Source organism: Lutra lutra, chromosome 1 (assembly GCF_902655055.1).
Source record: "Lutra lutra chromosome 1, mLutLut1.2, whole genome shotgun sequence".
NCBI lineage: Eukaryota > Metazoa > Chordata > Mammalia > Carnivora > Mustelidae > Lutra > Lutra lutra.
The window spans coordinates 61,436,966-61,463,051 of record NC_062278.1 but is presented as its reverse complement, the minus strand read 5'-3'; the positions used below and the strand labels follow the sequence as shown (position 1 = coordinate 61,463,051).

The window sequence follows — 26,086 nt, the reverse complement described above, 5'->3', positions numbered from 1 at the left end:
CGCCCAGTGACTGAGCCACCCAGGCGCCCTTGGCATCGGTAAACTTTTTAAATGCTCATTACCTTTTTGCCACAACTTAACTTTGTAAAATTTATCCTACAATATGTGCGCACATATATGCCAAAACAAATGTAAAAGTTTCAGTGTAATATTAGCAAAAATAGTAAAAGACAAGAAGCAAGCAAAATGTCCATCAATCAAGGATTTGTTAAATAAATTATGGTACAAAGTTCATTTAGTGGAATACCAGGCAGGCATTGAAAGAATGAAGTGGATCCTTAGGTAATGCTAATAAAAAGACCCAAAACAAGGTTCAAAGAGTAAGGCACCGTATGTTCTTAATTTAAATTCCTTTAGGGATATATGTACATGCCTCTTGAAATACTTGCAGAAAATGTTTGGAAACATACATAAAAAAAATCACTAAAAGAGGTTACATAGGCCAGGAAAAATGTTGCAGTAGTCTTGGTCAGAAGGACCACTCACTTCCCATTATATGCCCTTATATAGCGTTTGAATATTTTGTCATAAGAATGCATTACTTTCAAAAGTTCTTAGAAGTTGTTTTAATTGATTATAATGATATTTAGGTACTAATCCGAACTATCTAGAAATTCAGTTACATTTTATGGAATATTGCCCAACAGTATCAGAAATCAGAAATTTCTATGTATAAATGGTTTAAATGAAATACACACTAAAATTTTGATTTTTATTTTGATCACAAAAAATCTATATTAAGCTTATATAAAAAATAAAGCACTTTTTATAAGAAAAATGGCTAAATTTTTCCTCTTAAAGTCTATTTCAAATAAAATCTATCTGAAAGATTTCATGAGGGCACCTGGCTGGCTCAGCTGGAAGAGTATGTGACTCTTGATCTCAAGGTCATGAATTCGAGTCCCACGTTGGGTACAGAGACTACTAAAACAATACATAAACAAACTTCTAAGAAATTAAAGTTTACATGAAAATAATATAGCCCTACTTGTGAGCTCTCTCTCTGTCAAATAAATAAATAAATAAAATCTTAAAAAAGGAAAGAAAATAATATAGCCCTAGAAAATTTTATAAAATTGCTCTATAATCTGTTAAGGAATACATTTTTCCAGGGAAAGGTAATATATATTGAACATCAAATTTAAAATTTTTCCTACAAAACCGTATGAAACAAGCACCAGAAGAAATTGTCGATAACTTTCTTTTAGTTCTATTTTCTTAGCTAGTACTTTTTTATTTTATTTATTTTTTGGGGGGGTTACAAAATGGTGGTTTTATTAAAGCATGGGGCAGGACACATGGAAGTATTTAATATTTTTATGTGAGAAATCACTCCTCCCCAAATTACAACTTAGTTTTACATTGCCTAATATGACACTTATCTTCAAAAATATTTTCTATCTAGCACAAAGGCTTAAATATTCTACAAATATTGTCACTTGTCAGTTCTATTTTGATAATGAGGTAGTAAAATTTTTTTTACAACTTCCTGTCTTTTTTACCTGCTATTAGCTTCTCTGTATCAGGTAAATGTGTGAATTGTCTTTTGTATTCCTCATTCCTGTCTTTATAGGTGGAACTTGAAATCTGCAACAATAAAAAGATTAAATTTCAATGTAATTATAATCTTCATTAGATTAACAGAAATGTAGTCTTCGAAAATAAATTTTAAATGGGCTGTAAATAACATGATTTTTTTTTTTTATTTGACAGATAGAGATCACTAGCAGGCAGAGAGGCAGGCAGAGAGAGAGGAGGAAGAGGGCTTCCTGCTGAGCAGAGAGCCCAATGCGGGGCTTGATCCCAGGACCCTGGGACCATGACCCGAGCCGAAGGCAGAGGCTTTAACCCACTGAGCCACCCAGGCGCCCCTAACATGATTTTCATGCAATATTTTGTATGTTTTTATATGAAAAACCACATACATAAACATTTCAAAAATCACCAAAAGGAAGCTCCCAGCATGTTGGAGTAAGGAGTTTAACAAATTCTCTCTGCAAAAGCAAAGATACAGCTGGAAAAAAAAATGTCAAAACATCATCTCAAATTACTGGAAACAGGCATACAATAAACTGAGAAGTATTTGTTCATGAAAATCTACTGCACTTAGGAGCAGCAGAAGTCTGTGGCACCGTTTCCTTGACCAGTTCGCATTACTCTTCCTCCCCCATTCAATAAAGTCAATGTGACAGTTCTATAGGCCATGAAAACTAGCAGCTATGCAGACAGAGGTGGCTGAGTTGATTCAGAGTGCAGAGCAGAAAAGCTATGCCCCAAAGTAAAAAGGAAAATTCTGAAGCTGTCCACAAGAGTGTGAGGTTGCAGTCTCAACTGGGGCCAGAAACAAGCCCACTGGCAGATTAGCAGGGAACATCACAGAGATCTTGGAGGAAAGACAACCATAAATGGGCTTGATAAACTTCCCATGTATTCCTAGCTAAACAGAAGTAGAATGCATGTGTAGCAGAGACTAGAGAACTCCCAAACTATCCACACATTTGTGGCTACAGAAATAAGTTTTCCTGAGGGAAAACATAAAAATTGAGACAAACTTGAAAATGTCCTGAATACTGAATGCGTTCCCCAACCTATTCACAGATCTCTCAACAGAAGGGAAAAATACTACTGCCTCTGTGCATTTGAGCACAATTTCTTTTTTTTTTTTATTATTATTTTACTAACCTATAATGCATTATTTGCCCCAGGGATACAGGTCTGTGAATCATCAGGCTTACATACTTCACAGCACTCACCATATCACACACCCTCCCCAATGTCCATAAAGCAACCACCCTCTCCATACCCCTCCTCCCCCCAGCAACCCTCAGTTTGTTTTGTGAGATTAAGAGTCTCTTATGGTTTGTCTCCCTCCTGATCCAATCAATCTTCTTTCATTTTTTTCCTTCCCTATCCCCCAAACCTCCCCACTCTGCCTCTCAAATTCTTCGTATCAGGGAGATCATATGATAATTGCCTTTCTCTGATTGACTTATTTCACTCAGCATAATACCCTCTAGTTCCATCATGTCATTGCAAATGGCAAGATTTTGTTTATTTTGATGGCTGCATAGTATTCCATTATATACATATATCACCTCTTCTTTATCCATTCATCTGTTGATGGACATTTAGGTTCTTTCCATAGTTTGGCTATTGTGGACATTGCTGCTATAAATATTCAGGTGCACATGCCCCTTCAGATCACTACATTTGTATCTTTAAGGTAAATACCCAGTAGTGTGATTGCTGGGTCATAGTGTAGCTCTCTCTATTTTCAACTTTCTAAGGAACCTCTGTGCTATTTTCCAGAGTGGCTACACTTGAGCACAATTTCTGACCAATCACTGGCTGAAATAAGGGGTGAGCACTGGGAAGTCAGCCTTAAAAATAACAACAACAACAAACTGAGCAGAGACTGGACAAACAGGTTTCACATATTTACTCCAGGATAAGTTACTAAACAATCAGAAATCATCGATGATAAGCTTTAGGGGTAGAGAGGATGTGATCAGAATCCATGGTTGCTACAATACATCATCTAAATTGTACAATTTTTAACAAAAATTATGAAACATGCAAAGAAACAGAAAAATATGACTCATACTAAAGAAAGAGAAGCAGGCAACAGAGTCTTTCAGGGTCCCCAGATACTAGATTTAGCAGACAAGAACATCAAAGCAGTTATTATAAATATATACAAACAACTGAAGAGAACCATGCTAAAGAATTAAAGGAAGGGGTGCTTGGGTGGCACAGTCGGTTCAGCATGCAACTCTTGGTTTCAGTTCAGGTCATGATCTCAAGGTCCTGGGATCAAGCCGCACACTGGGTTCCACACTCAGCATGGAGTCTGCTTGGGATTCTCTCTCTCCCTCTCCTATTTAATGGAATTAAAATGGTATCCTAAAAAATATCTGATACAAAATTATTACTATTCTATTCTCCTGCCCCTCTGGCTTGTGCTGTCTCTCAAATAAATAAAATCTCAAAAAAAAAAATTAAAGGAAAATATGACAATAGTGATTCAACAACCACAGAATGTCAACAAATACATTTTAAAAATTCTTTTAAGAAAAAAAAAAAAAGACATTCTGGAGTTGAAAACTACATTCACTAAAATAAAAAATCCACCAGAAGGGCTCAACACAAAATTCTATATGGCGGGAAAGAATCAGCAAACTTAGATTAGCAAAACTTATCTAATTTGAAGAATAGAATGAAAAAGACTGTAGAAAGTTAACAGACTCAGAGGTCTGTGGGGCAACATTAATTGACTCAAAATAAAGAATAACAGAAGGAAAAGGGAGACAGAAAAACATTTAGGGAAACAATGGTTAAAACTTTCAAAATCTGAGGAAAAACATTAATTGATAGATCAAAGAAGCTCAATTAACCAAGAAAAGAGATTCTGGGATACGTGGGTGGCTCAGCTTGTAAGTGTCTGACTCCTGAGTTCAGTTCAGGTCATGATGTCAGGGTTGTGAGATGGAGCCCCATGTCAGGCTCTGCACTCAGCAGAGAGTCTGCTTGAGATTCTCTCCCTCTTCCTGTGTCCCTACCCAACTCTCATGTGCGCTCTCTCTCTCTCTCTCTAAAATAAATAAATAAACCTTAAAACATACACCTATATATAAAATTAAGAAGATAAAAATTGAAAATAATGAAAATTTTAAAATTATTTTAAATTAAAAAAATATTTAAAGAACTACAGCATAGCTAAATTGTTAAAAGACAAAGGAGCAAGAGAAAACAGCAAGAGAAAAATGACTCATATATATAGGTAGAAACCAGGACAATTAATGGCTGACTTCTCATCATAAACAATGGAGACAACAGATCTGCTTTAAAGAAATGCAAAATGAAGTCCTTTAGCTGCAAAGAAATGTTATAGTATGGTAACTAAAATCCACAAGAAACAGTGAAAAGCACCAGAAGTGGAAATATCAAAAGGAATTAAAATGGTATCCTAAAAAATATCTGACACAAAATTATTCTAAAATTAACATGGAAGGGCTCCTTTCAAGATAAAAACATTCAGCAAGGAGGCAAGAATATGGAGAAACTAGATCACCCATACATTGGTGGGAACATAAAACAGTACAGCCACTCTGGAAACCAGATTGGCAGTTTCTTAAAAAGTAGATATGCAACTATCAATGACCGAGCAATTGTATTCCTGGGCATTTACCCCTAGAGAGGAAAACTTATGTTCACACAAAAACCTGTACATGAACATCTACAGCAGTTTTATTCATCATAGCCCCAGACTGGAGCTAGCCCAATGGATATATAGTTAAAACTGTGGTACTTCCAACCATGGAATACTACTCAGCATTAAAAAGGAATAAACTGGGTTGCTGGTTGGCTCAGAAGAGTGTGTGACTCATGATCTCTGGGTCATAAGTTTGAGCCCCACACTGAGTATAGAGACTACTTAAAATAAATTAAAAAAAAAATATATATATATATACACACACACACACACACATACATACATACATACATACATACATTCATACATAAACTTTAAAAAGGAATGAACTCTTGGTACACAAACCAAATTAGATGGAACACCAGCAAATTATGAATGAAAATTGAAAAGGTTACATACCGTATGATACCATTTATATAATATTCTTGAAATGACATAATTATAAAAATGGAGAACAGCTTAGTGGTTGACAAGGGTTGAGTAGGGGGCAGGGCACTATAAAAGGCTCTGTCTGTAAAAAGGATTCTTGCTGGGGTGCCTGGATGGCTCAGTGGGTTAAAGCCTCTGCTTTCGGCTCAGGTCATGATCTCAGGGTCCTGGGATCGAGCCCCGCATCAGGCTCTCTGCTCTGCGAGGAGCCTGCTTCCCTCTCTCTCTGCCTGCCTCTCTGCCTACTTGTGATCTCTCTCTGTCAAATAAATAAATAAAATCTTTAAAAAAAAAAAAGGATTCTTGCTGTGATGAAAATGTTCTGTATCAATGTGGTATCAGCAAGTATCAATGTGGTATGGTACTATACTTTTGCAAGGTGTAATCCATGGGGGAAAATTGTTTAAAGGGTACAGGTTATCTGTATCATTTTTTTTTAAGATTTTACTTATTTATTTGAGAGAGAGGGAGCACAAGCAGTGGGAGGGACAGAGGGAGAGAGAGAAGCAGGCTCCCCACTGAACAGGGAGCCCAACCATGTTGGTCTCGATCCCAGGACTCTGGGATTATGATCTGAGCTGAAGACAGATGCTCAACCAACTGAGGCACCCAGGTGCCTCTTTCTGTATCATTTCTTATAACTACACGTGAGTCTAAAATTATCTCAAACTAAAAGTAGAAAAAAAAATACGAGAAACTTTGTAGGGTTAGAATAAATGTGTTAATTCTACGTAAGAGGTAGAAATGCTTAAAGTGCTTTTAAAACTGATTCACAGGTCATTCTCCACATCCTTTTTTAATTTTTTTAATTTAAATTCAATTAATTAACATATAGTGTATTTTTAGTTTAAGAGGTAGAGCTCAGTAATTCATCAAGCTTATATAATGCCCAGTGCTTACTACATCACATGCCCTCCTTAATGTCCATCACCCTGTTACCCTATCCCCCCAAACCCCTTCCCTCCAGCAACCCTGTTTGTTTCCTATAATTAAGAGTCTCTTATGCTTTGTCTCCCTCTCTGATTTCACTTTATTTTTCCCTCCCTTCCCCTATGATCCTCTGTTTTCTTTCTTAAATTCCACATGTGAGTGAGATCATGATAATTGTCTTTCTCTGATTGATTTATTTCACTTAGCATAATACCCTCTAGTTCCACCCATGTTGTTGCAATAGCAAGATGTCAATTTTTTTGATGGCTGAGTAATATTCCATTGTGTATTTATACCACATCATCTTTATCCATTCATCTGTCAATAGACATCTGGGTTCTTTCCATAGTTAGGCTATCGTGGACATTGCTGCTATAAACATTGGGGTGCAGATGACTTTGGGTCACCACATCTGTATCTTTGGAGTAAATACCTGATATTGTAATGCTGGGTCGTGGGGTAGCTTTATCTTCAATTTTTTGAGGAACCTCCATACTGTTTTCCAGAGTGGCTGTACCAGCCTGCATTCCCACCAGCAGTGTAGGAAGGTTCCCCTTTCTCTGCATCCTTGCCAACATCTGTCATTTCCTGACTTGTTAATTTCAGCAATTCCGTGTGAGGTGGTATCTCACTGTGGTTTTGATTTGAATTTCCCTGATGCCAAGTGATGTTGAGCATTTTTTCATGCATCTGTTGGCCATTTGTATCTTCACACCCTTCTATGTTCTCCCTCCAACTGCATATCTTTAGGCCATTTTAGTACTCCTTGTTAATAACGACATCACCAGACAAATAATACAAGTAAAATTATTTAATTATTGAGAACAATGTGACTAGTGTAATAGAAACTCCCTCTTAGATGTGGCTCATAGGATCAATGTCATGGCTTTTTTTTTTTTTTTAAGATTTTATTTATTGATTTGACAGAGAGAGATCACAAGTATACAGAGAGGCAGGCAGAGAGAGAGAGGGAAGCAGGCTCCCTGCCGAGCAGAGAGCCCGATGCGGGACTCGATCCCAGGACCCTGAGATCATGACCTGAGCCGAAGGCAGCGGCTTAACCCACTGAGCCACCCAGGCGCCCCAATGTCATGGCTTTTAAGTTCACATCTCATACCTAATAAAAGGTTTTTTGGAAAGGCAGATAAAGAATGCTGGGTTAGAATTTTTGTATTCCTTTAGATTTGGTTTATATGTGCTATTTAAAATTTCTCATTGTTGGGGAGACTGGGTGGTTCAGTCAGTTGAGTGTCTGCCTTCAGTTCAGATAATGATTTTGGGGTCCTGGGATTGAGCCCCCAGTCAGGCTCCCTGTTCAGTGGGGAGCCTGCTTTTCCCTCTCCTTCTGCCTAGCCCCCACCCGCTCATTCTCTCTCTCTCTCAAATAAATAAAATCTTTCAAATTTCTCATTATACTAGATAATCAAAAGGATATACTTAGGATGAAGCCTTAATTAATATCCCAATAACACATTACTATATCAGGTATTTTCCATATTATCTATGTCATTTATTAAATATGTTAATTTATTCATAATTTCTTAGGAGTCATGTTGCTTTTCCAAAATATTTTCCCATGTTGATGTTGTCATCTTTAAAGAAGTATACATGTTTAAAGATTTTATTTATTTATTTGGTGGGGAGGAAGGAGAAAGTAGAGGGGCAAAGGGAGAGGTAGAAGCAGACTTCCCTGTAAGCTGGTGCAACCACTCTGGAAAACAGCATGGAGGTTCCTCAAAATGTTGAAAATAGAACTACCCTATGACCCAGCAATTGCACTGCTGGGTATTTACCCTAAAGATACAAACGTAGTGATCCGAAGGGGCACGTGCACCCAAATGTTTATAGCAGCAATGTCTACAATAGCCAAACTATGGAAAGAACCTAGATGTCCACCAACAGACGAATGGATAAAGAAGATGTGGTATATATACACAATGGAATACTATGCAGCCATCAAAAGAAATGAAATCTTTTTTTTTTATTTATTTTTTTATTTTTTTATTTATTTGACAGAGAGATCACAAGCAGGCAGAAAGGCAGGCAGAGAGAGAGGAGGAAGCAGGCTCCCCGCAGAGCAGAGAGCCCGATGTGGGGCTCGATCCCAGGACTCCAAGATCATGACCTGAGCCGAAGGCAGCGGCTTAACCCACTGAGCCACCCAGGCGCCCCAAAAGAAATGAAATCTTGCCATTTGCGACAATGTGGATGGAACTAGAGGGTATCATGCTTAGCGAAATAAGTCAATCGGAGAAAGACAACTATCATATGATCTCCCTGATATGAGGGAGAGGAGATGCAACATGGGGGGTTGAGGGGGTAGGAGAAGAGTAAATGAAACAAGATGGGATTGGGAGGGAGACAAACCATAAGTGACTCTTAATCTCACAAAACAAACTGAGGGTTGATGGGGGGAGGGGGGTTAGGAGAGCGGGGGTGGGGTTATGGACATTGGGGAGGGTATATGCTATGGTGAGTGCTGTGAAGTGTGTAAACCTGGTGATTCACAGACCTGTACCCCTGGGGATAAAAATATATTATATGCTTATAAAAAATAAAATAGGAAAAAAAAAAAAAAAGAAGCAGACTTCCCACTGAGCAGGGAGCCTGACCCAGGGCTCAATCCCAGGACCCGAAAATCATAACCTGAGCAGAAGACAGATGCTTAACCAACTGAGCCACCCAGTTACCCCCAAACTGTACTTTTTAATGTCACTAGTAACCTCTACTTTGCAAATCCAGTAATCATTTTTCAGGCCTCACTCTACCTATCACAATAGGTCACTCTGTCCTTAAAAGACATTAATCACTTTGAGGATACCACACTTCCTAAGATTTTATCTGATTAGCCAAATCTCAGTTTCTTTTGCTAGTTCCTGCTCTACCACCTAAACATTGGAGAGAGGTTCTAAACATTGGAGAGTCTACTTCTTTTTTTTAATCCATATTTTTTCCATTGGTTATCTCATCTAATCTTTATAAATCTGTCTTTAAATACCATCCATACTCAAAGTCTCCCAAATTTACTTCCTTATTCAATCTCTCTCCTGAAATTCAAGTCATAAATCCAATAACCTACTAGACTTTTCTACTTGCGTATCATATATGCGTCTCCAACTTGATTTTCTCAACCCCCAAAACTACTTCTGTCCTGTCTTTCTCATCTCCTAAGTGATGCTTCCATGCACCTAGTTGCACTGATCAGAAATCTAGGAATCATTCTCCTTGGCTTTTTTCTTCTTCCTCACTCACCACATCTGACTCCATCAGTAAGCTGTTTGTCAAACAAGCCAGTCTTATTCCTGCCTCTTGCCTGTCCACGGAGCACCACTTCCTTTTTCCCCTCCTCACGTGATTCATCTATGTTCTTTTCTTGTCCCTGATATAGGGCTCTCTCAAAATGGCACCTCCTCAGAAAAGCTTTTCCAGGCCATCCTAATTGAAAATGCTACTCCCTTCCATGTGATTCTCTATACCTTACATTTCTCTATTGTCTTCTCTTACTACCTGACATAACACTACACATTTGCAGGAAAAAAGAGGGGGGGGGCAAATCATAAGAGACTATTAGCTATATAAACTATAGAGAACAAACTGAGGGTTGCTGTAAGGGATGTGGGCAGGGAATGGGCTAAGTGGGTGATAGGTATTAAGGAGGCCACTTGTGATGAGCACTGGGTGTTGTATATAAGTGATGATTCACTAAATTACCCCTGAAATCAATACCTATACTATATGTTAACTAGAATTGAAATAAAAGCTTGAAACGAAATACATTACACATTTGGTTATGTGCATACTATTCATTTCCCAATCAGCTCTAGAATGGCAGAGACACTTAGAACAGCCTGGTGCAAAGAAGACACTTAAATGAATTATTAAATTACTATTCCTGGAGTGCTTGCCTGGCTCAGTCAGAAGAGCATGTGACTCTTGATCTCAAGGTTGTGAGTTCAAGCCGCATGCTAGGTGCAGAAATTACTAAAAATAAATAAATAAACTTTTTTGGAAAAGTTATTCCTATCTTAATTCATGTATATCTACCTTTGCCATTTGTTTGATAACAATGTCTCTGCTCATATATTCTTTTCATTTATCCTGTGAGAGACTCACTGTACTTCCTGATTCTGGTCTTTCATCAAAAGTGGAAAATTTTCAGGCATATATTTTTGAATATGAAACTTCTATTAGATTCATACTGGACTCTACTTTTCTCCTTATTACGTAAGCCATTCTCTTTCAAATTTTTCTATCTTTTTTTTTTTTTAAAGATTTTATTTATTTATTTGAGAGCGAGACAGTGAGAGAGAGCATGAGGGAGGAGAAGGTCAGAGGGAGAAGCAGACTCCCCATGGAGCTGGGTGCCCGATGTGGGACTCCATCCCAGGACCCCGGGATCATGACCTGAGCCGAAGGCAGTCGTCCAACCAACTGAGCCACCCAGGCGTCCCTCAAATTTTTCTATCTTTATCTCTCAGTGGCACAGTGTAACAATTTCCTCCTATACCAGTTTACTGATTTTTCTCTTTAGCTGCTATTTCCCATGTTCACTGAATTTTTATTTTTTTATAAATATTATTTATTTGTCAAAGAGAGAGAGTGAGTGAACGAGCACAAACAGGAGGAATGACAGGCAGAGGGAGAAGCAGGCTCCCTGCTCAGCAGGGAGACTGATGCGGCATTCAATCCCAGGACCCTGGGATCATGACCTGAGACAAAGGCAGACGCTTGACTGAGCCACCCAGGTGTCCTTCCACTGAATTATTAAATTATTATTTCAATGACTACATTTTTCATTTCTAGAAATTGTATTTGGTTGTCTCCCAAATTTGCCTGGTGTTTTTAAGAATGTCTTAGCCAGGGGTGCCTGGGGGGCTCAGTCAGTTAAGGGTCTGACTCTTGGTTTCAGCTCAGGTTATGATCTCGGGGCCATGAGATCAAATCCCATGTTGGGCTTGGTATTCGGCACAGAGTCTGAGTCTTTCTCCCTCTTCTTCTGACCCTCCCCCTGCTCACTCCCTCTCTCTCTGAATTAAAAATAAAATGCTTTACCCATTTATCACATGCTTAATTCCTTCTATTAAGTCTTTATTAATATCCAATGATGGTTTAATAGTCTTTATCTTTAATAGTTTTATCTGAAGTTTTGAGGGTGTAATAGAAATATGCTATTTATTGAATCTCCTTCTGCTCACTCATATAGTATTAAATTCCAGTCCCAAAATGTCATGAGAGATGGACTACAGTTGTGTATTCTCAGGAAGATGTCCATCCTTCTCCACTCCAAGCACAAGTCTGGGCAGTAAGCTTCCTTATCTTCAAGCAGGCAGGTGTGGGTAGACTAGGAATTTCTTTCCTAGTCCGCGCTTCATAGAATGTATAACTCTTCGAGAGTCATGGCTTTATAAGGAGTTCCCAGTTCTAATCCATACAAGTCCAAGGCATCATCTCCAATCCCAGTGTGGCCATTAAAGCTTTCATGACTGAGACAAATAAACTCCTCAGGGCTGTCTCAGCATTAGCTCCTGAGCTTACAACTCTGGTAATCAGTTCCCTCTTCTTTTTTAGCCCTTAGGTATTTCCCTTGCTATTTTGTGAGCCCAGACATTCATTTTAAAAACATGTTTGTAACATTTCATCCACATTTCTAGGTACTTTATAGTAGAAGAGCTTTTAAGTTTAAATGTTCTCTTTCCGTATTGCCAGAAACGTTAGTTCCTATCCCCTCATAATTAAATCTAAAGGTTTTAAGATATCTAGGTTTTCAAAGAAAATCTATCTATAATTAAATTTTAATTGGATAAAATATGACTTTCAAATCCAACAGAAGTTGGAAAATAAGTTTATTTTTTCCATCAGTTATCAAAGTGAAAGTCTAAAATATCCTTTTTAGCTTCAATAAATCCAAGGTACATTGGGAGAGATTAACATATGATTATAGAAAACACCTCTCCAAAGTTGCCAAAGTATGTTGCAAACATACTAATTAATCCTCTTGGGTTTGGGTTTTTATTGTTATTTAACAGTGCAACATTAATTAATCCTCATGATGTACCTAGCTCAAATCAGGTCTGTGACAACTTTTATCCCCACTTATAAGCAGAAAGCTTACTTGTGAATAACATGACTATGATCATGCTATAATCCAATGATAAAGTACAGAGTCAAGACTCCTGATTTCTTATATAATTAGAAAAAAATTGCTTGTGATCTAGAAAAATTCAACTCTAAATATTTTTCTAACAAAACACTAGTACTTATTATTTGTACATATATAATGGTTCGAAATCTAGACTTGCTTTATTCTTGTTTTAGAACAGGGGCACCTGGGTGGCTTAGTCGGGTAGGCGTCTGCCTTTGGCTCAAGTCACGATCCCAGGGTCCTGGGATCAACCCCACAGTGGCCTCCATGCTCAGCAGGGAGCCTGCTTCTCCCTCTCCCTCTGCCCCTCCCCCTGCTCATGTGCTCTCTCTCACTTTCAAGTAAATAAAAAAAATCTTTTAAAAAATGTTTTAGAACAAAAATATTTTTTATTTTTATTTTATTTATTTATTTATTGAAAGAGAGAGCATGCAAGTACGGAGGTGAAATGGAGAGATAGAGGGAAAGGAGAGAAAGAATCTTAACCAGGCTCCATGCTAAGTGCAGAGCCCAATGTGGTGCTTAATCTCTCAACTCTGAGATCATGACCTTAGCTGAAATCAAGAGTCAGGCATTTAAACAACTGAGGCACCCAGGTGCCCCAGTGTGTCATTTTCTAAGCATAAGCAAAAGAAAATCTTAAAGGTTTTTTTCTACTCTTAATAGTTACTAGCCCTACATCACGAAAAGAAGTTACATTAAATCAATATGTCTGCTGCAAATCTCTGTAGGCTCTTCCTCTGGGACATTGATCCACCTGGAATCCACCATTATTTTAGTCAGGAAAAAAAAAGGAGTTTTTGTTTTGTCAGTTTTTAGGGATTTGGTTTTGTTGATGTTGTTTCTGCTATGTACTTTTACTAAGAGTTAAAGAGCAAAAGTATTCATATTTATTTGCCATTAAGTTTATTTCAAGGTTTTTTCCCTTTCATATAATTTTTGTCACATTGGGACTTAAAAGTTATTAATAAAACTCATTTCCCACATACAAAGATTAAATATTTTAATTTTTTATTTTATTTATTTATTTATAAATATTTTATTTATAGATAGAGTAAGAGTAAGAGAGAGAGAAAGAAAGAAAGCATAAAGTAGGGGCATCTGGGTGGCTCAGTGAGCTAAATAAAGCCTCTGCCTTCAGCTCCTGCATCGGGCTCTCTGCTCAGCAGGGAGCCTGCCTCCCCCCCTCTCTCTGCCTGCCTCTCTGCCTACTTGTGATCTCTGTCAAATAAATAAATAAAATCTTTTTAAAAAATAGTCCTTTAAAATAAAATTAAAAAAGAAAGCATAAAGCAAGGGGAGCAGCAGGCAGAGGGAGAAGCAGACTCTCCACTGAGCAGGGAGCACAACCTGAGAAATTATGACCTGAGAAATATTGTAATTTTTAAATTAAAAAAAGAAAAAAAATATAACAATTAAGATTCCTCTTTCTATATTATAGGATTGAAATAGAAAATCTGCTGCTGTTGGTCTCACTATCAGGTCTATGGTGATTTAATCAAACTCCTTTTTTTTTTTTAAAGATTTTATTTATTTTTCAACAGTGAGAGAGGGAAAGAGAGAGAGAGAGCACAAGCAAGGGGAGCAGCAGAGGCAGAGGGAGAAACAGGCTTTCCCCTGAGCAGGGTGCAGGACTTGATCCCAGGACCCTGGGATCATGACCTGAGCCAAAGGCACCCGGTAAACAGACTGAGCCACCTAGGTGTCCTAATCAAACGCCTTTAAATTAAAGTCCACCTGTCAGCTGTTAACTGCCCTGGAATTAAATAAAACTTAAAAAATAAAGTCCTACTCTCAGAAAGACACTCACTAGTCAATCTGTTAAGCAGCACAAGATTAAATGGATAAGGTCTAAAAAGAAACCAGCCTCAACAACAACAAAAAACCTTTAGTGAACTCTACTTCACTGTCTTGTATCCTTTTGTCAAGTTCTCACAATTTTCTTATTTATGGGGAATCATAAAAACATATTTTCCAATATTACAAATAGGAGGTCCTCTTATCCAGCACTTTTCAACCCTCTTTACCACTCTTAAGGAAAGGTGTTCTCCATGTAACATATTCCCACTATATATGCCTAGAGTTTTTTATAACTGATATGCAGCTACCAGGAATGTAAATTATGAGCACCTGCTAGCCAAACACCGCCTCCGCTTTTTTTCTCATATTGATTCAAGACACACCAATGTTTTAATACTATGACCCAATCTCTCATTTTATAAGTGAGGCACCTGACAGACATACTCAACAACATACTCAAGAGCACAAGACAGTGTAATCACCAGGGACAGAGTGTACACTCCATCCCAGATCTTTTGTGCCCAATCTCCAATTCACCCAATGACAATCACACTGCCCTCTAAATTCACTACTGTGGAACAACTGAGTTAGCCAGGCCAGAGTATATGAGTTATTCTACACCAGTGATTTTTTTCATGTCCCTGGAGCTTACCTCTTTTAAATACCAAAACTTTAAAAAGTTATCAATTCCAGTCTCTTCAACAAATGGTGTTGGAAAAATTGGACAGCCATATGCAGAAGAATGAAATTGGACCATTTCCTTACACCATACAAAAAAATAGACTCAAAATGAATGAAAGACCTCAATGTGAGACAGGAATCCATCAAAATCCTTGAGGAGAACACAGGCAGCAACCTCTTTGACCTCAGCCATAGCAAATTCTCCTTAGAAACATCACCAAAGGCAAGGGAAGCAAGAGCAAAAATGAACTATGGGGACTTCATCAAGATCAAAAGCTTTTGCACAGCAAAGGAAACGGTCAACAAAACCAAAAGACACCTGACAGAATGGGAGAAGATATTCACAAATGACATGTCAGATAAAGGGCTAGTATCCAAAATCTATAAAGAACTTAGCAAACTCAACACCCAAAGAATAAAGAATCCAATCAAGAAATGAGCAGAAGACATGAACAGACATTTCAGCAAAGAAGGCATCCAAATGGCCAAAAGACACATGAAAAAGTGCTCAACATCACTCGGCATCAGGGAAATACAAATCAAAACCACAGTAAGATACCACCTCAGATCAGTCAGAATAGCTAAAATTAACAAGTCAGGAAATGACAGGTGCTGGCAAGAATACAGAGAAAGGGGAACCCTCCTACACTGTTGGTGGGAATGCAAGCTGGTGCAGCCACTCTGGAAAACAGCATGGAGCTTCCTCAAAAAGTTTAAAACAGAGCTACACTACCTGCTAGTAATTGCACTACTGGGTATTTACCCTAAAGATACAAATGTAGTGATCCGAAGGACCACGTGCACCCAAATGTTTATAGCAGCAATGTCCACAATAGCCAAACTATGGAAAGAACATAGATGTCCAACAACAGATGAGTGGATATATATGGATATATATATATATTTATAATTTATAATTTATATATATATATATTTATATATTTATAAATATATATATTTATGTACCAAACCAAAAGAAGATTTGGTATATAAATACAATAGAATACTATGCAGCCATCAAAAGAAACGAAATCTTGCCATTTGCAATGATGTGGATGGAACTAGAGGGTATCATGCAAAGTGAAATAAGTCAATCAGAGAAAAACAATTATCACATGATCTCTCTGATATGAGAAATTTGAGAGGCAGGGTGGGGGTTCTGATACGAAGAACTTAAGAGGCAGGGCAGGGGGTCATGGGGGTTGGGAGAGAAAAAATGAAACAAGATGGGACTGGTTGAGGAGACAAACCATAAGAGACTCTCAATCTCACAAATCAAACTGAGGGTTGCTGGGTGGGCAGGGATGTATAGGGTGGCTGGGTTATGGACATTGGGGAGGGTATGTGCTATGGTGAGTGCTGCAAAATGTGTAAGCCTGATGATTCAAAGACCTGTACCCCTGAGGCAAATAATACATAATATGTTAATTTAAAAAAAGTTATCAATTCCTTTTGGTAGAAACCCATAAGTGTAAAAGCACAAATCCAGATTCCTTGGGTATTCCAGTGAACCAGCTCTTGACGTTTTTTCAATTATTTGCTTAACTACCAGGTCATGTGTCTCATGAATATTCCCTGCCTTGGTACTGGTCTTTCCTGTGTTGATCTGGGCTCCCTCAGTGAACGCAACCATCTTACTACACTCATTCAATTCCAACTTTACTGCCAGGAGAATCTGAAAACAGCAACAGGGTGGTGTCAGTGGTAGAAGCAGATGGATTTAAAATGGCAGAGAAAAAGTGCATTATTTTGCAGACTTTTTAACCATCACTTCTACCAATAACTGTATTATATTAGAGCCAGCTAATCTACATAGACCTTTGGCCTCCACATTAAGAGGCCCACGTTGCTACACTTTTTGAGCTTCTGATGTCATTTCTTCCCATTGTCCATGTGTTATCACCAAATAATTCCCCTATCTCCAATACCCTATTCAACCATAAAACGGGAACCAACTGATTTAGGCTTATAAAAATATGTCAAAAATATATTAAAGATATTCCAAATGACTACTTGAGGAATTCTCCTCCACAAGGTACATAAGCATGACCTTTGATTTAGCTATTCAGGCTCCTTTTGGTTTTGTTTGCTTCTCAGTTCTGATAGTACACTTTCTCGGCAAGTGACCTCCAAAAGGTCAGTAAAACTTTTAATAGGTTGTATTTGTCTTTAAATCTATTCCGTGTGGGAGAACTGGGTGGTTCAGTCATTAAGCATCTGCCTTCGGCTCAGGTCATGATCCCAGGGTGCTGGGATCAAGTCCCACATCTGGCTCCTTGCTCAGCAAGAAGCCTACTTCTCCCTCTGCCTGCAGCTCCCCCTGCTTGCACTCGCTTGCTCTCTCTCTCTCTCTCTCACTCTCCGACAAATAAATAGGTGAAATCTTTAAAAAATAAAAAAATAAATAAATCTATTCCATGTGAATTCATACAAAAATTCCTCAAAAAAAAAAAAAAATTCCTCAAAGTAAGGTGCCTGTAATCAGCACAGAGACACAAACTCAGCCAAAGTAGACTTTTAACACTCTAAACAAGTGCTTCTCAAACTTGAAAGTGCATATAAATCTCCTGGAACTCTTGTGAAATAAAGATTTTAATTCAGTAGATCTGAGGCTGGGCCCAAGACTGCATTTCTAATCAGCTGACAGGTGATGCCAAATTTGTTGGCCCCACATTCTACACTTTGAGTAGCAAAGCTCTAGAACGCATATATCTTCTTTTTCTCTCTCTTATTACTAAATCCTCATTCCCCTGCTTGTTCCTTTTCTTGCTTTACCCTTCTTCTTGCTTTAAGTCTGCCAAGAATAACCACAGCGACTTTTTAGTCCTGTAGATAGCTCTTAGAACTATAAAGGTTTTCCAATCTATAACGTAGCAACAAAAATCATAGTGCAGAATGGCTAAAACATTATAATAGTCAAAAACTTTCTCTGAATGTAACCAAAAGTAATATAATCAATATAGATGACATAATTTTCAGGATGTGTAGTTTTTTGGTATATTTCTTAGCAATTAAACATTTTCTTTAGGATATGGTTTTTATTTTTTTTATTTTTTTTTTTTAAGATTTTATTTATTTATTCGTCAGAGAGAGAGAGAGAGAGCACAGGCAGACAGAGTGGCAGGCAGAGGCAGAGGGAGAAGCAGGCTCCCCACAGAACAAGGAGCCTGATGCGGGACTTGATCCCAGGACGCCGGGATCATGACCCGAGCCGAAGGCAGCGGCTCAACCAACTGAGCCACCCAGGCGTCCCAGGATATGGTTTTTAAAAACTTATGTTGAAGGGTGCTGGAGTGGCTCAGCTGGTGAAGCGACTGCCTTCAGCTCAGATCAAGATCCTGGAGTCCTGGGATCCAGTCCCACATCAGGCTTCCAGCTCCGTGGGAAATCTGCTTCTCCCTCAGACCTTCATCCCTCTCATGCTCTCTCTCACTTTCTCTCTCTCTCTCAAATAAATAAATAAAATCTTCAAAATCAGTAGTCTTTAAGCTCTCGTCCAAAAAGGATCAAGAGCACGAAAAAATAAATAAATAATTAAAACTTAGTTGCATTTCTTAACAGGAATTAAGAAACGGTTATTTATGTTAAGTTTCAATAGCATTTGGGACACCAGGGTGGCTCAGTTGGTTGAGTATCTGCCTTTAGCTTGGGTCGCGGTCCCGGGGTCCTGGGATCAGACCCCACATTGGGATCCCTGATCCGAGGGGAGCCTGCTTCTCCCTCTCTCTCTCTCTGTTTCTGTCTCTCATGAATAAACAGATAATATCTTTTTTAAAAAAGTTTCAGTAATATTCAAAAACTGAGCTATTAATTATGAACAGAATAATGGTACTTATACTAATCTTTATAACCTGTTAATATCATGTCTTTTTTAGGTTACTCTAAAATTATAAGAAATTCTGCTACTGGGGCACCTGGGCGGCTCAGTTGTTAAGCATCTGCCTTCAGCTCAGGTCATGATCCCAGGGTCCTGGGATCTAGCCAGGCATCACATCCGGCTCTCTGCTCAGCGGGAAGCCTGCTTCTCCCTCTCTCATGTCTCCTGCTTGTGTTCCCTCTCTTGCTGTGTCTCTCTCTGTCAAATAAATAAATAAAATCTTAAAAAAAAAAAAAGAAAAGAAATTCTGCTACCAAGTATATACCTAATCGTCAAGAGATCAAGTTAATATTGAACTATAAATGCCTTATAATCTTGTATAAAGTTCATTTATAGTTGCATTATACCAGATTCTTTCAAAGATCTCATAACTGTCAGGAACCGCTAGATTTAGAACGAGCCCTTTAAAATAATAAATGTTAGCATTCATACAGCAATAGAAATGTTATTCTTACCAAAAAACTCTGTGCACCTAATCAACAAGCAGGAGTCTCATTTTACAGTGGGGGAAACCTGAACCATATTCAGGTCATACAACCAAGTAAGTACAGTGCAAACAGAATGTGAAACTCTTACCTTTAAAACCTATCTTATAATTATTAATATGCTACAGGTCAAATATTGTTACACTTCCTTTTCGGTATCAAAGCTAATTCTTTAAATCAAAATTATGTAAAATAGCTGATTTCTCAGTAACATTTAGAAATACGGTTTCTGCATAACATTAGTCTTGCTAATACAGTGAACAACAGTGTAAGTGGAATCCAGTTCTGTGGTGTAGTTTTCTTCCAGGGAAACCGAAGCAGACAATTCCACTCCAACAAACCAGACAACAGTGCATTCTAGTGGCCAAAGGAGAGCATAATCAGAAATGTCTTGGACTCTGGACTTACAAACATCTGAAATCTAGATGCTAATAAGACAACATTATATTTTATGAGTTGTTATAAACTTAAAGAAAATTTGTATTTAAGATTAAAATGAAGATATAAGGAAGAAAAAAATATTACCCAAAAGCTCCAGTCACTACTCCAGTTATGTAAATTTGGTCCCTGTTTTTTTGCTGAAACTGTATTACTCTCATCCACAACTGGACCAGGATTCTCCTCTAACTCTTCCTGGGGCTCAGCAGCAAAGCTTGATTCCCCTTCGTTTATTACCTGGGAACAAGTACCAATAATTTAAATTACTTACTGAGAAACGCTCATTTTAAAATGAGAAGAGTTAATGTTCAAACTAGATAAATTAACTTGAAAACAATATTTAAGCTTTTAGAAAACACTAATGGTTTTTTTTCCCTCTACAGTTCATGTATTCACACATGTGACAAATATTCTCCAATGACTACTACTGTTAGGTAGTTTAATTAGCACTGGGAATTAAAAAATTAATAAAACAGGGGTGCCTGGGTGGTTCAGTGGGTTAAAGCCTCTGCCTTCGGCTCAGGTCATGATCCCAGCGTCCTGGGATGGAGCCCCCCATTGCATCAGGCTCTCTCTCTCTATGCCTGCCTCTCTGCCTACTTGTGATCTCCGTCTGTCAAATAAATAAATAAAATCTTTTTTTAAAAATGAATAAAACAAAGTCCTTAGCCTCCAGAAGTTCATAGTCAGCTAGAGGAAGATTAAACAGCAAAAATACCATGCAATGGGAGTGACAATTAGCTCAACCTCTTTGAAGAGTAATCTGCAGTACCTAGTAAGGCCTAAAATGGGTATAAACTAAAACCCTGTGTACATAGAGTCAACAATGTTTGTAATATTTGTAATAGTAAGAGAGTGGAAGCAACCTTACTAACCATTTGTGGGAAGCTGGCAAATTCACTCGGATTTATACAAACAATTGAGTTAAAAACAAATGAATCAGGCATTGGCCCCCATTGAGGACTGGTGGTGGGCGGGGAGAGTATACCCTATGCAAGATGTGGGCCCAATGGGTGGTCGCTCCTGAAAGAGAGCCATTATGGAGTTTACAAAAGGGAGAGAAAAGAGTTCGGAGGAGGGAAGGGAGCAGCCCTTGTGAGAACAATTAGAGCTCACCAGGCCCCTTAAATACCTCTGTTGTTCCTGCTTGTCCTGCTGCTGCTGCCACCTATGCCTCTGTTGTAACAGAAATCCTGATCCTTGGGTTTACAGAGAAAACCACCCATGGCACCCAGGTGGCACAGCAAAGGGGTAATTCAGCCTCAACTTAAGCTCAGGGCTTTTTTTTTTTTTTTAAGATTTTATTTATTTATTTATTTGACTCAGTGAAAGAGACAGAGAGAGCACAAGCAGGCAAAGCAGCAGGCAAAGAGAAAGGGAGAAGCAGGGAGAGAGAGAAGCAGGAGCCCCAGGGGGCTCAATCCCAGGACTCTGGGATCATGACCTGAGCTGAAGGCAGATGCTTAACCAATTGAGCTGCACAGGTGCCCCAAAATAGGGTTTTTAAGCTCCATAAAATAACCACATACCCTTAGCCCTGGCGATACTGACTTGAGGCTCCCTGAAGGTTCAAATTTATAAATATGAAATGGTAGACAGGACTCCCTCCACTCACCACCATATTCACTCACCACCAAGAGGGAGAGAAAAAGAAACAAACAAAGCAACAAACCAAAAAAGAAAAAAAGAAACCAAACAGAAAAACTGAAACAGAAATCCACAATTTGGCCTAGTTGGAAATCCAAAATGCAAAACTTATTAAAATAATTTATACAATAAAAGATAAAGATTGGCTTTTGTATCTGTATGGCAAAGGTTTTTTAATTAACTTCAACATCTGTTGAAATGTATCAAGTGGCAAATTTTCATGACTTTAATCAATACTGGGCTCAAACTATAGTTACCTGGAGATCCCACTAAATTTAAACAAGGCACCTCCTATAATCTTAAGGGAATTACTCAACATAAAATGGACCGTAAATAGGTATGCATCACTTTAACCCCCAGAAGTACTGCCTTGCCTAAATTCTCCCTGGTAATATAGTATAGTACACATCACCCTAAAATATCCCATATGGGCAATGGATGCTCTGACCCAACAAAAAATTTAAATAGTCTTTGGAGCGTACAAATGGCTTTTTAAAAAGCGAGACCCTGGGTGGCTCAGTGGGTTAAAGCCTCTGCCTTCGGCTTGGGTTGTGATCCCAGAGTCCTGGGATCGAGCCCCGCATCGAGCCCCGCATCGAGCCCCGCATCGAGCCCCGCATCGGGCTCTCTGCTCGGCGGGGAGACTGCTTCTTCCTCTCTCTCTGCCTGCCTCTCTGCCTGCTTGTGATCTCTCTGTCAAATAAATAAATAAAATCTTAAAAAAAAAAAAGTGAGACCCTATGGACCAGCCCTCCCCCAACCTCTAGCTAAAATAGTAAATACAATTCAATATAACATAAAACAGGGCCTTAGAGGATTGGGATTTATTATATAGGACCTAATTAGTGAAAGACTGGTTATCCCTACTGCTTTTCCATTTAACAGCCTAATGTGGCCTGTTAAAGTTGGGAAAATGAATGGTGCCTCACATTTGATGCGGGCATTTGATGCCCTTGATGCGGTGCACCTACCCATTAAGGCCCCTGTCCCCAGTACTACGGAAATTATTGACTCTATCCAATCAGAAACTAGGAAATATTTGATATTTTAAATCTGGCTAATATTCTAGTCAATGTCTCTCTCAGTAACCTCTCAGTCACATTTTTCCTTCACCTCTAGTGGGACACGATATACCTTTATCTAGCTAGCCACACAAGATACCTCGAAAGGCTTGCCGTCACATGCAACCTTTACAGGCAATATCGTAATTGTATCCATTTTTCTCCAGGAGCACAAGTATGACATTACATAGATTACAGTCTCCTCTGAAGACATTCTTCTGACATACCAGTCAGGACATACAAATATGCACAAAGGAGTTCACAAAAAGGGGATGGACCATTGCCCCAAACACAGCATAAGGACTGCCACCTTAGTTAAAAGTATTTAGTAAACCAAGGGCCTCTCCACCCCTAATAATGTCAAGAAAACCCTCTTGGCACCCACAATATTAAAACAAGCTCAATATTTGTCAGGCATTTTGGGGGTCTGGAGAAAAATATTCCTCATTACAAATTTTACTTAAGCCTATCTACACTGTTACTTGCAAATGAGTCATGCTGAATGAGGACCCCTCCCAAAAATGATTCTAAAATTTGTCAAAATTATCATAGACACTTCTGTTAGTGCTACTCCCCGCCAACAAAACATGCACACACACACATACACACAAAGAATCCTTTACCATAGAGACTTCAGCAACTGGAGCCTGCACCACCCACAGTGTCTGTAAGCTGTCCACAGGTTCTGATGCAAGAAACTATCTCCCTAGCTCCACACTATATGCCATTAAAGCAGCAGTTACTGACAGCATGATGGACTTCCCTGGAAATAAAGGATCTACGAGCCCAGTGCCTGTAATCCTCCAAACCCAGCTGTTCATGCCTTGGGTTCTAAAAGCAACACCTTGCAGCTCAGCACAACCACCAAGCCCTCCTTGCTACAGGATAAAACCAAATCGGGGCCCCATGACATATCCCACCTGCAGAAGGACATGCTCTCCCCTGTCCTCATTCTTTTGTTAGATGTCATGGTGCTAGAGGAGGTCACCACTCTGAATCCCTTGAAAACCTGAGGAGTAACTTGGGTTCAGCTGAGTGAAGTGCAATCAGAGTTTGTACGCTTCAAACTTCCATTTGAAGTTCAATGGACAAATTTTTCTGTTCAAGGGACAGCAGTAATACCATTACATACAATGGAGCTCACTAGATATGTACTGCTTTTCATCCCTTAACCAAGATGTCCCTGATAAAGGTAAGCACCCAAGGGTCAGCACAACTAGCTGAACTTTCCACAGTCATCTTGACAGGAGATGCTTGGGCCAACAATTGGCTCCATCTGCACCTTTTTACAGACTCCTGGGGCACTGCCTAAGAGCTGCACCTTTTGGGGTAAAGAACTCCGGAAATCTGTTTCACAGATATTCAAAATATAAATCAAGAACATCCATGGTTCTACATATGCAAAAACCATAATAAAAGGCCTCATCAAAAACACTCCTATCCTTGTTAGAGTTCCAGACCTTACTAACAGTGACCAAAGCCCTCATTTTATTTCTCAAAATACAGCATCGGGCTCTTGAACAAGGCATTCAATGGAACTTTCATCTTCCTATGGGGGACAGGCAGCAGGCCTCACAGACAGCCATGACGGCTCACTTACAAAAGGTCAAAAACTAAATGAAAAATAGTACATTTCAGTCATGAGCTGAACATGTGGGGTGAATTATAGTAAGGAGTCTCATTCAATTTTTTTATGTTTGCCTGCGGACACCCATTAAGCTCCTCCTTTTTCTCTTCTGTCCCTCAAATGGGGAATCTGGTAAGAAAGTGTGGTCAATCTTAGCTTTGGTGTGGGTGACAGCGTCAAACCAAGCAAGCCCCAGTCCACACACAGGAAGGCTCACCCAGATGCCAACTTTAAGCTCAATAAAAACCCGGATCTAGCTTCCTTTCCTTGCCCTTTTAAGTCATTTAGGATCTGCTTGAGAAGCCTGTCCCACTCTTCCCTTTTCATTATGTAAATATTTAATAAGAAATTACATATAAGTAATAAGCCTTTTCATACACTCACGGTATGTGTGTGGGTGGTGGTGGGCGGCGGTCTATGTGGCATCATTCTATACCAAATCAAATTCTTGGTGAGGAGGAGGAGGTTCATTCCGGCTTTATAGAGTGCCTGCAACAGAATCTTTCCTCTTTAACTTACTGATTTTATGATCTTGGCAGTCTCTCTAAATCTGTTTTCTCCACTCTACAGTTGGGGCAATAACGCTCTCTGGTCTGGACTATAAACTCATTGACAGCAGGGATCATGTCTCTGTTACTCATCATCTTATCTGAATACCCAGTACCCGGCATAGGGATGAATAAATAATTGGGTTCGTTAATATCTACCGTACCTATTTCATAGTAACGTTGTGAGAATCCATTGAAATAGGACCTTCATTTGCTCATTCAACAAAATTATTTGAATGCCTCTACAATATTGTAAACTGCAAAATGCCTCTCGGATAAAAGGTATCGCACTGATTGCAATTCTCCAAAAGTAAAATTTATACACACAACCAATATGTAAATGTAACGAGCATCGTGTTCAGCAGTGCAGGTGCCCCTGCAACAAAAGTAGGGTTTCACCCCGAATCTTAATCAGCAAGTTCTTCCGTTTGTCCAATAAGGCAGTAAACCAATAAAACCAGTTGAAACCAAAAGCTTGGTTGACAGCACAGTGATTTAAACTCCATTCTGGGCCCTTTATTCCAGAGCTGATTGGGGAAGCGGTTGGGACTGGACCGACGGGACGTCGGGTCAGAATCGCGACCCTGGAGCCTGAGTCAGTGGGGCCTGAGGCTGAGACATCTGGGCTAGGGCTTTTCGGGGCCAAATTCCAGTTCTCCACGCCCACAGAGAAGCCGACGTTCCACCGTTGCCCAGAGGGGAAGGCTCGCAGGAAGCACAGGAAACCGTTTCCTCGGTAACAATTTTCCAAATGACTCCAAAGAGCACCAAGGCAGGGGAAGGGAGGAATTAATGATCAGAAGGTGAGGGGGCTCAAACCACTACGGTGAAGAAAACTGCCGGTCCAGCCACCGCTAGGGAAGCCGCCCCAAGCGAGGCGCCGCTTACCTGGCGGACAGTCAAAGCGCCCTCCATCGCGGCTCCCTCCGCCGCAGCGGAACCGCGCACGCGCGCCCCGCGCGTGGAGGGGGCGGCCAGGCGCGCGCCCCGCGCCCACCTCCTCCCAACCCCGCTCCCCGGCGCGCGCTCCGGACTTTGGGCCCCACACGTCCCCGCCGCCAGACCTCCGAGGGCCACCTGAAGTCCTGGCGGCGGCGCCTTGCGCCCTCTGGCGGCAGTTGCCCTGGGCTAACTGGTAAGGATGTGATGTTAATTTGTTAGCCTGGAGTCCAGTCTCTACTAGGGATCAAGATGAGCCCCCGTCCTTAC

At 39.5% G+C, this 26,086-nt stretch overlaps 1 protein-coding gene across 1 annotated transcript in view; it reads right to left on the bottom strand.

The window, feature by feature from the left end:
- The window catches only part of GRAMD1C (GRAM domain containing 1C), a 93,006-nt gene extending 67,127 nt beyond the window's left edge, over window positions 1-25,879 (bottom strand). The window contains exons 1-3 of the mRNA XM_047725142.1: window positions 25,766-25,879; window positions 20,082-20,231; window positions 1,503-1,587 (exon numbers count right to left, since the gene is read on the bottom strand). Coding sequence (XP_047581098.1) covers window positions 1,503-1,587; window positions 20,082-20,231; window positions 25,766-25,792 — 262 coding nt within the window. The 5' untranslated portion in view covers window positions 25,793-25,879. The remainder of the gene's footprint in view (window positions 1-1,502; window positions 1,588-20,081; window positions 20,232-25,765) is intronic.
- Window positions 25,880-26,086: the final 207 nt, after the last annotated feature.